The sequence below is a fragment of the Dicentrarchus labrax genome, unplaced genomic scaffold (genome assembly GCF_905237075.1).
Source record: "Dicentrarchus labrax unplaced genomic scaffold, dlabrax2021, whole genome shotgun sequence".
In the NCBI taxonomy this organism is placed as follows: domain Eukaryota; kingdom Metazoa; phylum Chordata; class Actinopteri; family Moronidae; genus Dicentrarchus; species Dicentrarchus labrax.
The window spans coordinates 8,401,576-8,416,923 of NW_026136701.1; the positions used below are offsets into that span (position 1 = coordinate 8,401,576).

Genomic DNA, 15,348 nt, shown 5'->3' on the forward strand with positions numbered 1-15,348 from the left:
CCACAAAGTTAAATAGTTTCTTGCTGGGAGTTAAGCTGGTTGCCTGAAAACCTCATAGCAAGGACAAGTTACTACATCTGGCAGAGAAATATTCTAGCATATAACTCCTCACAACAACACAACAACACGTTTTTTTTATTGTTTTATGGATTAAACAAACAAGATATAACGTGTTACTTATTGAGCTTTAGAGGAGCAGGAAGGTGGATTTTGTTACCTTTAGACTGAGCCAAACTAGCCATTGCTAGCCTCTGTGCTAAGCTAAGCTAACCAACTGCTGGCTCCAACTTCATATTTATTGTACAGACATGAGAGTTGTCTGTTGTCAATTTTATCATCTAACTCTTTGCATGAAAGCAGTATTTACTCAACAAAAGAAACTGACAAGGCATGTGTCTAGCACAGCTGCCATGTAGCTTGCAATGCTACACGAGACCCTGTTGGCAAGTGCTGTTAATGTTGTTACACACTACACAGTCACAAAGAGCATTCATGCAAAATAAACTCTGTGAATGCTTTGTTTTTCTACAATTGCAGGGAAGTTATGCTGATGCCATTTCTTGTGCCTAGAAATAAAACGCAGACCTGGGAATTGTGGTCCACATTCACTCAACAACACAACACAAAGTTAGACCCACTAACAGCAATACACTGAATACAGGGATCCAATATAACCTGTTCATCTCATCCATGGGGCTTTGAGGAAAGTGAAATAAAAATAAAGAAAGAGAAAGTTGACTCTCCAAAGACTGACTGAAGGTTACTTTTGTGGGAAAATGTTCAAATTTGCTTTGTGTAAGTGCCAGCAGGCTCTGAGCGCTGCAACTGCCAGCATTAAATTCCCATCTCTAATTCAGCAATCTGCCACTCACAGAAGCTCCCGTTAACTCCCTTCATGTCAGTTCAGAATTAACTGCAGACAGAAGAAAGACTGTGATGTAGCTGTATTTGAGGGTTCACTCATTCCTGTTTCTTTGAGAGGGGCTGGGTGGGTAACAGAGATGCCCCAGGAGAGGCCCTGCATGACAACAGCTTTTTCCAGGCCGCTTGCAAGGACAACCATGATTTAGAGGTCACTTTTCCCTTCCCATGGGCAAACCAGCATGTCATCTCTCCTTCTCTTTCCCACCTCCGTCTCTCTTTCTCTATCTCTCACCATGGTAACCCATTATGTACTACCTATTTTCAGCCGTTCCCCTCAGCACAGGCTGGAAGTGATGGTGCAGTGTTAAGAAATGAATGGTCTGCCAAGTAATGAGTCAGTACTGTGGTAATATGCCATTATTTCTAATGAGATGGGAAACACAGAAAAACATTTGCTTGCACACAAAGAGAAAGGCATTGTTTTTATTTTCCCCTGATGTAAGGCTGATGCTGCAAATGCAATCACACTGAACATCTACGTACAAGTGTGTTTCAGAGCAGCGGCTAGTATTATTGTCTTTCTGTGTGTATTTTTGTGTGTGTGTGTTTTGGTTGGGAAACATCTTGCGAGTAAATGGTTGAGCAAGCAGAGCGATGAGCTAGGTGTGTGTGGACACGCTTTTAATGAGCTGAGAACAAGACCTGTGTGGGGGGGGGGGGAGACATATTGGGAGAGAGACAGAGGAAGAAATGGAGGTAAAGGAGAATTACTCTCTGGAATACCTGTTTCGGTCTTGCAATTTCCGTCCCTGGCAGAGGTCAGTCTACTCTGTCAGCTGTCACTTTTCACTTCTCAACTGTATGCTCCTCTGAGGAAATGTCATTTTATGAGTTTATGTCTGCTTGTCACTCAGAAACGTTAAGAACTTACTGAGTTCTTCAACACAGAAGGAAAGTAATAAACACAGTGTTCTGTTTCTTTAACCCAGACATCACTTTCATTTACTTGTGGTCAATAAAATAGGTTTAGAGATGAAGGAATACAGAAAGGAGGAGAGATTATTGCAGAGGAGAAGACACCTTTTTCTACCGCTTGATGGTAATTAGTACATGCAGGCACTTGTTCTGATCAACGGAGGCTGCTACTAATTTGAGTGCGCATCCGAAGCCTTTGAAATGGAAGGTAATAGGAGGGAGGTAGTCGCATTTTGTTATGGCAAACACGATTATGCTGCAACATTAAATGCTTGAATCCCTTTACAATAGATATGTACATGTTTCCTCATTGGACGGGGCTGAGACAAAAGCTGTGCTGACACACACATTTTCCTTCATTTCATACTACTGGGATATTAAGAAGTAGAAGTACACCAGACGAAAAGTAATAAATAAAGTTCATTTGTATCAAGGGTAAAATAGCTTTTGTCAACAGCTGACACAAGGTTACAACCAAGTAGGTGTGCAGAAAAAGCACTCTTACCGCACTCTTTCTTAGGCTCATCTGATCGGTCCTTGCAGTCCTTGACAGAGTCACACACCTTGGAGCTATCAATGCACTCTCCATTTTTGCACAGGAACTTCAGGGGTCCCTCGCATTTGGTGGCTGCAACAGAAAAGCAGAAGATAAGATCAGCATCTACACTATAAATTGCATGAACATGTATTTGCGTGAGTTATTGCAAACTGATTCAGAACCTCAAAGTCAAATTGAATATCTCCAGTGGTTCCCCAGATTATTGAAGGCATCACATGAAACAAGTGGCAGCCAAAAATAATTTTGCATTATGATGGTAAATTATGCATCATAGTCAAAAGAGGGAGAAGTAATGAAGAGAGGGCTGGATCCACACAACATAACATCAACGGTCATTATAGCAGTTCATTCCATAATAATTTATGTCCAGACAAATCCCACATAAATGTATTTAAAGGACAGTTTTCATTAAAACAAATCCTATTTTTGATTGTGTTTATGGTCTGCGAGTCTCCTGCAATAGCCATTCGTGTTTACATTCTGTAGTCTTCATTGTTAGTGGTGGGGTCTGCCATCCCTAGACGGGATTAAAATAAATATGTATGTAATCCATAAATCATTGATATCAAACAGTTCACTTTTCACTCACTGTACACAGTATCAGAGCTGTATTAAGTTAATGCTAATGCTAATGCTAATGGAACACTTTCTACTGGTCCTGCTTCGCGTTAAAAGTGGTGACCTGGCAAAACACGCAATGCATATGTGATGGAGGTTAGCGCTAAATGCAATCATTGATCAAAACATTACAAAAACATTTCTTCATTTTATGCATTTTTTAACAGCGGATGAGTTTTAAATATTGAAGGGAGAATGGAACAAGAAGCAGAAGCCAGAGCTAAGCTGTTAGCCAGGGTGGGCTAATTCAACCTGTTAGGAGGTAACAATCACCTTCTACCATGCTGTGCCATTGCCATCCACAGCATGAAATCAGATTGTAGTTGACCCCAGTCAAAAGCAGACTGGGGTCTGATGGAACTATTTATTGAGTTCATGTTTGCCATGGGTCCTAATTTAAAGTATCACACACTATCAGGGGGGTTGGGGTACTGTCGGTCATTTCAAAGACAGATGCAGGACAGATTTCTGTGCATTTCCTCATCCCAGGAACCCCAGTCGGTAGTCCTTGTATGTGAAATATGTTGGTAGGATGAAGTTTAAAACAATGTGAGGAAGTTAAGCTGAACTGTAAACAAACACCTGTTGCTGTTTCTGACAAAGAAGCTGTTCAAGGAGTGCAGTTGCTGTTGTATTACAGTAAAATTAACTTCTGATATCAGGACTTTGAAATTTCCTATCCATCAATTTCCATTGCACTTTGCATCTGACATTTATTTCCCTTTATTTCAACAACAAATACAGCTGGGAGGTTTTGGTGAACCATATTATACAGATCACCCAGGTCCTGTAGCCAGAAAGTTGTCATTGGCCATTACAAACTCCCTCTTGTTTTAAAGTATTTCACAAAGGCAGACAAGTGCAAAAGGCAGAGTAATGCTGAATTAAATATGAATAGCAGGCAGAATGACAGATTCAAACACTTAAAAGAAGAAGACAGGTGAATAGGCAGAGAGGAGGACGAATTCTGGCAGCCAGACATGCAGACAGTGATGACAGGTGTACCCACCATTGACACAGCCAGATTCATCGCTGTGGTCAGGACAGTCATGGACCTTGTTACACTGCTTGGTGCCGTGAATGCAGGAACCGTCACCACACTGGAACTCATCTGGACGACATGTCAGCAAGGCTGTAAGAGACACACACACACACACACACAGAAACACACACATGAAATTGGACTTTTTAATCTCAACAAGAGGAACACAATATCCCGGGACTGAAATAAAGACATTTTGTTGCATTTCACTCCATCGGTTTCAATAAAGACATGCCCAGAAGCGTATTTAAAAAAATAAAATGTAGAACCATGCATGAATTTGAAAATATAGCGCAATAACATATACAATAATGTCCTTTTATCCATTCACAGCCTGTGTTAGGTGCTGCCTAGGACAGACAGAGTCAACCTGAGGGCGTGTGATGAATGATTTTCAATATAGCAAGGCAAAGATGGAGGCAGCATGAAGCCACACCAAATTTCATTAATAACCCAAGCACAGACAAGCTTTTCATCAACGGGGCCCAGTCTGCTCATATAACTCCTCTCTAAACCACACTAAAAAGCAATATATATGACTGAGGGGGATATGATTTAGTGTTATCATAGACAGGGTTGCTGTAGCCTGGACACACACGTGTAACACACACATATGCACATACAAACACAGAACTAGGAGCATACTCTCTATACAGTCTGTCTCTGTATCTGATTTGCCAATAACCTAGTGCTGCATACAGACACATGGACACACAGTGTATTCATAAGAATATATATTAATGAATCACAATAAGGTTTGTCTTGGCCAAAGATTCCGTTTATACAGCAAAGCAATCCTCATACAGACACAAAAGTTAAGTATGTGAATAGTGGTGAAGGTAGAGCATAAATGTTTGCACAGCGGCCTCAAATACGGGGTTGTGCCTCTAACAGTCTACAGGCCCCTCTCTTAAAGCAGGGATCCAGTTGGCTAACAAAACATCAATCTCTTGTAAGTGCTGCTTATATGACACCACAGAGTGTGAGAGGTGGGTTTGATGTGTGCACCGCACATCTTGATAATGAATAGTGGGACTATCTGGGCTTCACACTCTGGCTTAGTGAGGCAAGAGCTTCAGGGCTCTCCCATCCATGACCAGCTAATAGGAAAACCTGTTTTATCACAAGGCCCCATCTTCACACAGTGTTTATCAACAGAAACACATTCTTTACCAGACACATTTAGGAAAAAAACAAACCTTACCCCAAAACCAGCACAGGGAAAATGTGCTAAATGAAATATTTTCCCACCCTCCAGTCTCAAAGCAAACATATTTATTAACATACCGTCCACAAAGAGATAACGTAAAATAAAACTGACCTTCAGTGTAATTACTTTTCTGGAATTTGATTGGTCTGAAGCTGTCTTTGAACAAGACAAGCATAATAAATGTAAAAACTCTAGATGCTGAAATATTCATAGTGGTGATACAGTATATGCAGAATCAAATAAAGAAAAAAAACTCAAAACACTAACCCAAACACACCATGACCTGTTAGATTTAAACAAGAAGAAAAGGAGGTTATGTATGTAATCATGGTTCTATGGGCAGCCTTTGAGCTGGAGGGATGTGCTGTGTACCAATTTCATCCTCCATACTGGTCTTATAGAGAATGTACTGCATACTCACTGTCATAGTATATTTTATCTTTGAAGTCAGTATAAAAGATTCAATGTAATTTAATGCTTTGTACGAACAGGAGATGCAATGCAGGAATTCAATCAAACAAATTCAATGAACTCTTTATAGATTTCATACATATTTTGTTATGCAGGTATAAATAGCTGGTCCGTGGGACTATAGTGTATATTTCCAGTCAGACTACATACTCAAAACCTGCTTAGAATCAGTATGCAGTATGGAATTGGGACACAACATGGGCCTCCTCACTCAGAGAACCATGGTTACGTAACGTTACGGAAACTATCCTTCAACCCACTTACATGTAAAGAAACCCTTTCAGAATAATAAAAAAAGCAAATGGATGCACAAGAGGGTAGACTATGAGGGGCGGAAGGAAAGAGATGCAAAGAAAAAGCAGAAACTTACGGCAGTCGGACTCATCAGACTTGTCCTTGCAGTCTGGATCCCCATCACACTTCCACGTCAGCCGCACACACTCTCCATTGGCACAGCGAAATTCCCCAGCAGTGCAGTTTGTCCGGCGGTTAGGCAGGTATGGGACCCCGTCACCACCGCAGCGCTCCGGCCCCTCATCCGAACTGTCAGAGCAGTCCGGATCTCCATCGCAGCTCCACATGAGCGGCACACACTCCGAAGTGTTACAGCGCAGATGGTTGGGTCCACAGGTCAGAGGGGAAGTACACTTGAGCTCATCGCTGCCATCTCCACAGTCGTCGTCACCGTCACACACGTAGACTGTGGCCAAACACTTGCGGTTGGAACACATGAACTCACCACTGGGACAGGCTTTGGCATCTAGGGTACCAGCAGAAAGGAACAAATGAGGGCATCTTCTGTCTTACTGTACCCACATTGAAGCAGGGAAGGTGTAACATTTAGTTTGAATTACAGTTTTGTCAATAGGCTGTTAACTCTCCCTTAATTGCTGAAAAGTGGAAATTTAATGATTGTGTTTAGAGGCCTGCGCTTTAAAATGAACTCAAATGTAACAAGCAATTTCACAAACATAAAAAAAACTCACAGCAGTGTTTCAGTTTTTGCTCACAGTGGATGAAATAAAAGAGGCTTTAACATCGGCTACAGTAGTAGGTAGAGAGAGAGAAAGTTAGACCAGAAGTGAGAAAATGATTGGCTTTAAATACATTCAAATATAAGGACACCGTGACAGAAATAGAGTTTCCCAGGTAGCTTGAAAGTCAAATATTAGTATTATAACTGGGGAAGAGACAGACAGGAGCTGCTGGACAGGCAAAGAGGGGATGACGGTGGTTATCACAAGGAGATGGCGAGTGGCTTCCTCTCCTGTGGAGCTAAAGATAATAAAGCCATCTCTGCCTTCTCTGTGACGGATCTCTATCATGGTACTTTCTTCTCTCTTAAAAGATCCCTCTCTTTCTGGTGTGTTGTTTTTTCTTGTCTGTTCCCTGGCTCAGCTCTCTCATGTCTAGTACAACAAGGAGACATTGGTTTTATATGCTGTTACTTTTTTCCTCCATTATGATTGGATTTAGCTCCTGTCTTATTTATGGGCTATAACAAACTCAGTTACTAAGATGTTAAAGCACCAAAATCTGTGTTCCAATTACAGGAACCAGGTAGGAAAAAAGCCATGGCTAGCTGTGGCTATCTCACCTGCCACTTTAACTAGCCAGTGCAGCCACTGCACTTTGGTTAGCTTAGCTCCATTTGTAGTTGCTTCTTTCTACATTTCTGTAAAATAATATATGTACATATATATTGTTAGTTTGTTTTTTGTTATTTGAAAAAGTCAGAATTTTTGGTTTTGACTAACTTTTGACTAAATACTTAGTTACTGCGTTTTTTACCTCGTAGGGCAGCACTGACCTTGTTCCTTACTGCATGAAAATGTTTCTACGCAGCAAGAGAAAGTTTGCACTGCACCTCTCCTCTTCACATGCCAACCTCAAGCCTCATGTAAATCCGTTTCTCTCTCTCTCTCTCTCTCTCCCTACCTTTTCCAGCTTCCTCTGTCAGTACTCGTGTCTGGCCAAAAGCACTCGGACTATGAAGAGAGTCAGGGTCCCCACTGTGAGCCCAGAGCAGCACAGAGGCCAACACGGGCAGAAGCAGAATTTGATATTCACACAAACCACAGGGAGTTCAGCTTCAACGACACTGCCTCTGGCTGTTCAGGCTGGTTACAGGAAAGGATTGCTATTTTAAAACTCAGAATCAGAACTTTGTAAAGTGGTAGGATATTGTAATTGACATGCAGGAGAAATCTCACATTTCCCAATGATCAATTAGTTGGTTTGTCCAAGAGTCAAGATTGTGTTTGCATACAGAGTTATTTTTAGCTGATAGTCATTTGTAGGTCAAAACGTTGATCAGATTAACCATTAGTTAAAATAATGATAAACTGGGTAGCTGTTCTTGGATGTTGGAAGCTTCAACACTAAATTCGAACAGGATCAAAAACAGATTCAGAAAAGAGAGAAATCAAATATCATAGTGGAGTGGAAAATCACAAGCATTCACACGTGCTGAGTTTAATTGCGTGAGCAAACATCAGATGCAAGATTGTGTCCTAATTACTATTTTATGTAATTATACCATATGTTAAAGACACTATCTAGTTATTCCATTGCAAACATCAGTGTTTACTTAATTCACTAACAAGGGTCATGGATTCAGTTCAAAGTTTATATTCATTAATATTAAACAAGCTCCATCTGATTCTGATGTGTTTTATAACTACTGTCCCCGTTATTCCTCTACCCTCACTTCATACTAATTTGGCACTAAATAATTAAGGGGATTCAACAGACATGTACATTATTACACAAGGGGCAGACCATTAGTAATGTACATGAGTAACCTGATGTAACCAGGCCACTCATGTACAGAGAGACTTTGTTTTCCAGTGGGGGCACTGACTAAATGAATCTTAAGACTTTTGAGCAACTTGGAGCCCACAGACTGTATAATGTTGTACAAGTCAGTGGGTTTTAAATGATAAATAAATTGCAAAGGGACCCAGCACTTCACTCAGTGGGTTGAACCTTCAAATGTATTATCCATTTATGTACATAATTTGGAATGACTGTTTAAACAAAAGCAGGAAAATAACATGCTATACACCAAACGGATGTATATCTATACATACACTGCATGAACAGTATGTACACTATATTGTATGCATTTTCTGCAGACACAGAAGATAAAACAAATAAAGACACTGGTGAAATAATTTGCAAATGATTAAACACAGCAGACATCTCATTGGTGTTTTACTTTCTGAAATTGCTGATAGATGAGCAACTTTTCTGATCCTTAATTTTATTTCTCAGTTGACTTTTCCTGCAAACTTAAAAATTTTCTCCAGACAGGCTAGCTTGATGATTGTTGTTATTAAAGGACACTTACATTTTGTTTGCTAGAAATAATGAATAATACATAATTACATAGGAAATTGGCTATAATGTCAACTAATAAAAACTTCATTAATATGCTAAATTCACTCACACAATCATATATTGCTCCTCTTTCAATTCCTTGGATGGGAGAACCTTTTTTATGACTACCGCCATGGTAGTCAGAAGCTGGCAGCTTAACCCACTTTACTTTTCCTGGCAGCTTTGGTGAGTTGTTGCCAGCGGCAACCAGTGACTCAGATGTAGAGTCAAGAGATGACTGGTCGTTCTACTCACATTAGCATTACAGCTGATGACTGTGTGTGCGTGTGAATAGTCGGGATGCACAAAGAAAAGACACAATTTTTAGCGCAGGAAGAGGGAAAGAGGGAGATAGAGGAGGAGTGAGATGAAAAGAAAAACCTCCAGGTTGTGTGTAAGCATGCAGAAACATTATTTTTGGTACACGCGCAAATACTTTTGAGCACATCAGTCACTATGCACCTTAACGTCCTCTCAGCTTGCTCATAGATATTCATAGATTTCAACTGAAGGGACAGTTCAGACCTGTCTACTCTGCTCAGAGAGCTGAGGTCCACTGCAGCCACAGCCACTGCAGCAAGGTCACTGGAACACACACATCCACTAAAGACAATCCTGGAAAGGTAGAAACACACACACACACACACATACACACACACACTCTCCCACTGCCTGCCAGTTCAGACGGGTCACACTGTCTCACCAGGAAAGAGTTCGGTGGCTGACCTTTCCTGTGATGCCACACACACACTACAGCAAACACAGCTGTAATAGAGAAGAAACAACTGTCTCATCTAGGGTGACAACCAAAGAAAAGGTAACAGAGGACAAGATGGGGGGTTAAAGTGGAGGCAGTTTCTAACCTCCGCTCTGATATCATTACTGATTGAGAAGGTTAGCTAACTGAGGGGGGAGGGCAAAGGAGGCACGCAATGAGTGCTGAGATGTTTAAATTCGCTCACACTAAATCAGCAGAATGACAGGAAAGAATTTTGTCAGTGGAAGTAAAATGTGTGAAAGCTTCATCAGTGGGGATGCACAGTATCTGCTAGTTCAGCTTCACTACAGGGGCAAGGAGACAGCTGTGAGGAGTGCAGGAAGTAATTGTTTGCCTCGTACTATGCAAGCAGCTTTAAATATGAATCAAGAAAAACATGCCAAAATACAACCTCACAGAAATATTATATGCGCTCACCAGGCAGTCAACTCTGCCTGACACTGAGTGCAAATGCAAACACACGTGAAAACACACAAATCCAAAGACCGGCTCCTGTGCCTCGCAATAGATCCCAGCAGACAGGCATGCTCAGGAGAGATGCCTGCTGGAGTAACTGCACATTAATCTCCACATCGCTGAGGGTTGAGGACAGTTAAACTTTCTCGTGGAGCCTCTCTAGAACTGCTGCTTAATGTAATGTTGATGAGGAAAAGCTTCCTCTAGTGAGGGCTAGATTCTACTTAATACATAATTCAACATGTAGATGACTCAATTAGCAGGATGCCTCTGCAAGATTTGCTTTTTCAAGTCTGCGGCAGGCTGTGCACTCTGTAAATTTCTACTAATAGTAGAGCGCGCTGGGGCTAACTTGGTACGTTCAAGCTCTGTCAGTTTAGGGAGTGCAACCTCTCTACTCACATTTGGGTAAATATGAGTGAAATGTTTTGCTCACAGTAAGCAGGAGCTTGAGCTTGTTTATTTCTATGACTTATTAATCAATTTTACTGTATATCATTTTTTTTACGAGTAGCATACAGGGAACTACAACCTGAATGTCATTGTAAGTAAGTAAAGTTAAAGGGAAGTTATGCTTTACTGATCCCTGTAGGGAAATCCATTCTCTTCATTTGACCCATCCTTAATATTGGGAGCAATGGGCAGCCACAGTAGTGTCCAACCTCAGATCTGAGCATGTACCTTGGTAAAAAGGCACTGACTGGAGAATTAACCCTAATAAACATGTTTAGATGGTAGAGAAAGCGGAGCACCGGAGGAAACCAGCAAAAACACAGGGAAAACATGCAAACAAAAACGCACTGCCCCAGCAGGGAATCCAACCCAGGACCTCCTTGCTGTGCAGCAACAGTGCTAACCACTGACTGTGTCGCCACTATACAACCCTGCATTGTGAAATGATGAATTAAAAAAAAAGCATTTGTGTGATAGACAGCAAAAGAACAGACTCACACTGAGGGTGCTTTCACAACTCATCTGTTCTGTGCAGTTCCAATCAAATCTGGTGTGTTTGCCCTTCTGGTTAGTTTGTTTAGGCTGGTGTGAGAACTGTCATTCAAACTCTGGTGTAAATTCAAAGAAGAACAACCTAAGAATTGTGGGATACTGAATTTGTGAGACTTGTATGAGTTCGAAGGCTTAACTAAACAAATTCATGCATTCCTACTGTTGATCAGGAAACTTATGAAGTAATCAATTATTTGTACCAGATCAATTGAAAATGGGTTTGGAAATTAAAGGCGTGTTGTGCTTGTGTCATACTACATGATTCTCTCATTTCTGTCCTGAGTGTTATCCTGTTAATCATTATTTAGCCAACTAATAGTTCTAATAATCAACTATTACCTTGTGAACTTTTTTATATCACTAGAGAGAATAAATTAAGCCACAAGCTGCAGTGACGTGGAGCATGAATGGATGTGACAGTCACTGGAATAAACCTGTTTTGATTTCCCCCAACAGGTCCACACAGCGGTGCAGGCTGCCAGGTCACTCAAACTGAACAATAAATTATTTATGTGTCAGTACATGTGGATTCATGTCTATAAGTTTGTTTTAAAAAGTAATTGTGAAAGGCTAATTCAAAAATGTGCAGGTGAAGGTAGAGTGTGACTATTTGAAAGCATGCCACAGACCTTATAGTGCGGTGCAGCAGTGTTTATAACTTCTGTCTCATAGGAATGTGAGAGGGCATGACTGTGGGATCTTTGGTTTCTGAAATACCCCAGATGTCACCAGACTATATACAGGCTAGAGAGGCTAAAGAGCATGCCAATTTATCCTTCAATATTTTGAATTAACTGCACCCAAAGATGATTTGGAACTACATTTGCAGCCTCACTCACTGATGTTTGCAGCTGAGCCTTTGCTGGCCGCCAGCAGCAAAATGCAATTGGATACATACACTATGCTGTTCGTGAAATTGCTTTATTGTCGATTTTGTACGATTGCTGCTGCATCATTTTACACACCTTTATTCATTCATCTACTACCTCTAAACCCAAACATACAGCTGAGTTAATGCTGCTTTGAAGTGAATTCTCCAGCTGCCCCTGTGCCAACAGCTAGCCCGCAATGAACACACTGAGACATACTCAAACCAATTGGTAATTTCCACCATTTCTCCCTGGCCTCACTTCATGACTGTAAATGTGAAAGATCTAAAACCTTCTGTCTGCAGTACTTAAGAGTAATACAGCACGTAGTCCTTTTCACAAAAGGCAATTATCATCTGCGACCAGCTCTAGAAGTCATTTAAGTTTGCATTTACAGAGGGTTTTTGTGTAATTTACAATACTTAGACCATACAGCACATTCAATGCTGAGAACGCTGATTTTGAGTCTGAAAAACATAAGATTAGTCTCAAGGACAATGATTTGAATGTAATTTTCTTCTTATTGTTTATTCTTATAATAGCCAAGCATGGTCAGCACAGCATGAGTAAGGGCTGGCTAGGTTAAACAATGCAAGACTCCTTGGTATTGTTAACCTCTAATAGGAGACAAGGTGAGAAATTGGCCAAACAGGTTAACCTTACTTTTTTCATAGAGCTATATGAAGATCTGACTACTTCCTGCATTGGCATTGGTATTAAATTTAATGAAGCAATGTCCAATATGATCATTCCTTAGGACACTTGGCTGGACCACAAACATATCACTGAAGAATCAATGCTTGGTACCTCCTCAGATTGATCTGCAGTGAGGTAACATTTAAAAGCTTCTTGCCCTCGATTTAAGCATCATCTTTCAGGCTGGCATTGGGCCTAATCAGTCTTCAGATAAACTGGCTTTAGTAGCACTTAATAGGCCTAAATTGCGATGTTATCGAGCAACTGTGCTACGCTGGTGTCAGAGTCAACTTCTCCCTCCCAGTCACACTGGGGGTGGCGTTTACCTCTGGAGGGGTTTTGGCATTTGCCTGGGTGGGCGGAAGCCTGCTGCCTGCCCCCATGTCACTACTGAGAGGCTTAAGACTGCCGCATCAATACAGACATTAGAATGAAAAAAGGATTAGCACAGGCTAGACTGGGTCTCAATGGACAGTGCAGTGAAAAGCCACCTAAGCTAGGAAGGCATTAGATCTAAAGTCAATGGAATCACTACCACTTGGCGTGAGCGTGTGGGGCCACTTTGAGACAGGGAGTCATTGACAGGCCACTGGCAGGCTGATTCAGCAAAAATATCTTTATTGCACGACAAATTAAAAGCTCTTGTATCAGGTATCTTTCAAGGAAGAGATGGTAGATATCTATTCAAGAAGACAGTTTCTCTGATTTATGTTTTAATTGTTTGCCAAATCCATTTGGCTTCTTCTCTAAATAGAAACTCAAAATTGTGTGTATTCACAGGAAATTAACATGAATTGCTGAGACACCAGCCAGTCACAATCTGAACACCCACACACTCGCAAACAACTAAACAGGGAGCAGATGCCTGTGAAAACGAACAACATCATTTATATAGGATAATAAGGACAAGGCTTTTTTTCTCTCTCTGTGGATTTTCCGCCACGTGCCATTTTGCACATCTTCAAAGTCTAAATGCCACACCCCCTACAGCTCTCTTGCCTCAATCATTTTATTTTTTTTGACGTGAAGTGGAAAGGGAGAGAGGGAGAGAGAGAGAGAGAGAGAGAGAGAGAGAAAAGAAGAAGCCGATTCTTCATGGCGCCTCAGAAGTAGGGCAAGGATAGTCCCTGCAGGGGGCTGGGGGTGGGGGCAGCGCACGGTTGAGTTGTCTGATTGGCTGGGTGATGTCATTTTTGATGGTTCTGAGGACCCTGCGGTGGAAAGGCTAAAGACTCAAGGTTCAACATGTGATGACAGAAACCTTAAAATATCAACAAAAAGCTGCGAATTTCTGATACTCCACACCAAGTATCATTCAACATCAAAGGGGACTTTGTTGTCAAGTGCAGCTGGCTTAAAACTCAAACCTCACTTCAAAACCCTCTAATTATATAGTGTGTTCCCTGCTGCGCTTTAATGTCTCAAGCCTCTGGATGATAAGGGAGATCAGAAAGGATGAAAGCCAATAAAATACAAAAAAAGGAGTGTGTGAGCCTCGTCAAGTCATTCATTTCTGCACATCTGTCATTGCCACTGTTTGAATTTAAACACAGTTAGCAGTAAACCAGCAGAAACAATGGTTCATGTATTTAATCTGAGTTTATTTCCATTATGGTAGCCGGCTTTGACAAACTCACCAGACGCGCAGTCCTCTTCATCCGCCCCGTTCTCGCAATCCTTCTCCCCGTCGCATCTCCATGACAATGAGACACACTTGTTGGTGGATCCCCCACAGTCAAATTTCTCTGGAGGGCAAGTCTGTTTGCCTGCGGACAGATAAAAGAGATAGGGAGATTACTGCAGTGGTTTTATGGTCCCATAAAGGCAGCAACAAAAACATCTACAAGACACTGCTGGACTTGATTTCTATCGTCCCCATGATGCAGTTAAAACCCATCCAAAACTGCACCACTCTGGCCAATTGATTTTACTGTCTGGACTGCCTCTAAAGAGACATGCAGAAAGATCATGAAATACAGCAAATGCACAGTTGGCTGTAAAGCAAAAGAACAACTCAGCCCCCCTCCTCCTTTTCCTGCCAATCTGCTCTAGTTGGCACAGTGTAGGTTTGATCCAGATTACACTGCGTTTAATATGAAGCATGTTGTTAATTATACATCTTTGCTTACAGTGCAGCCTTAAGCCTCCCGGAATGAAATCAATGGGTCAGCCTATGCAGAAAATCCTTTATGTTTTTGATGATTTTATTTTCATATTGAATGTAAGAACAATGGTTCCCAACACTCTTTATTACATGTACCCACAGCCCCCTTCATCAACACCACCTGTCATGTTACATGTTCATTTTAATTTTAAAATGATTTTTAATTGTATTCTATTTAACACTATTATTTATATTAAAGTGGATATTGTTCAAATATCTTTTCCTACAATTCATTGTTTAGGTTAGTTTGGTCAAGTTTG

General features: G+C 41.1%; 1 protein-coding gene across 2 annotated transcripts in view; it reads right to left on the minus strand.

The window, feature by feature from the left end:
* The window catches only part of LOC127368363 (low-density lipoprotein receptor-related protein 8-like), a 75,958-nt gene that overhangs the window by 23,214 nt on the left and 37,396 nt on the right, over positions 1-15,348 (minus strand). For both annotated transcript variants that reach the window (XM_051409168.1, XM_051409158.1), the window contains exons 4-7: positions 14,562-14,690; positions 6,110-6,499; positions 4,026-4,148; positions 2,345-2,467 (exon numbers count right to left, since the gene is read on the minus strand). In XM_051409168.1, the coding sequence (XP_051265128.1) occupies positions 2,345-2,467; positions 4,026-4,148; positions 6,110-6,499; positions 14,562-14,690 (765 nt within the window). The remainder of the gene's footprint in view (positions 1-2,344; positions 2,468-4,025; positions 4,149-6,109; positions 6,500-14,561; positions 14,691-15,348) is intronic.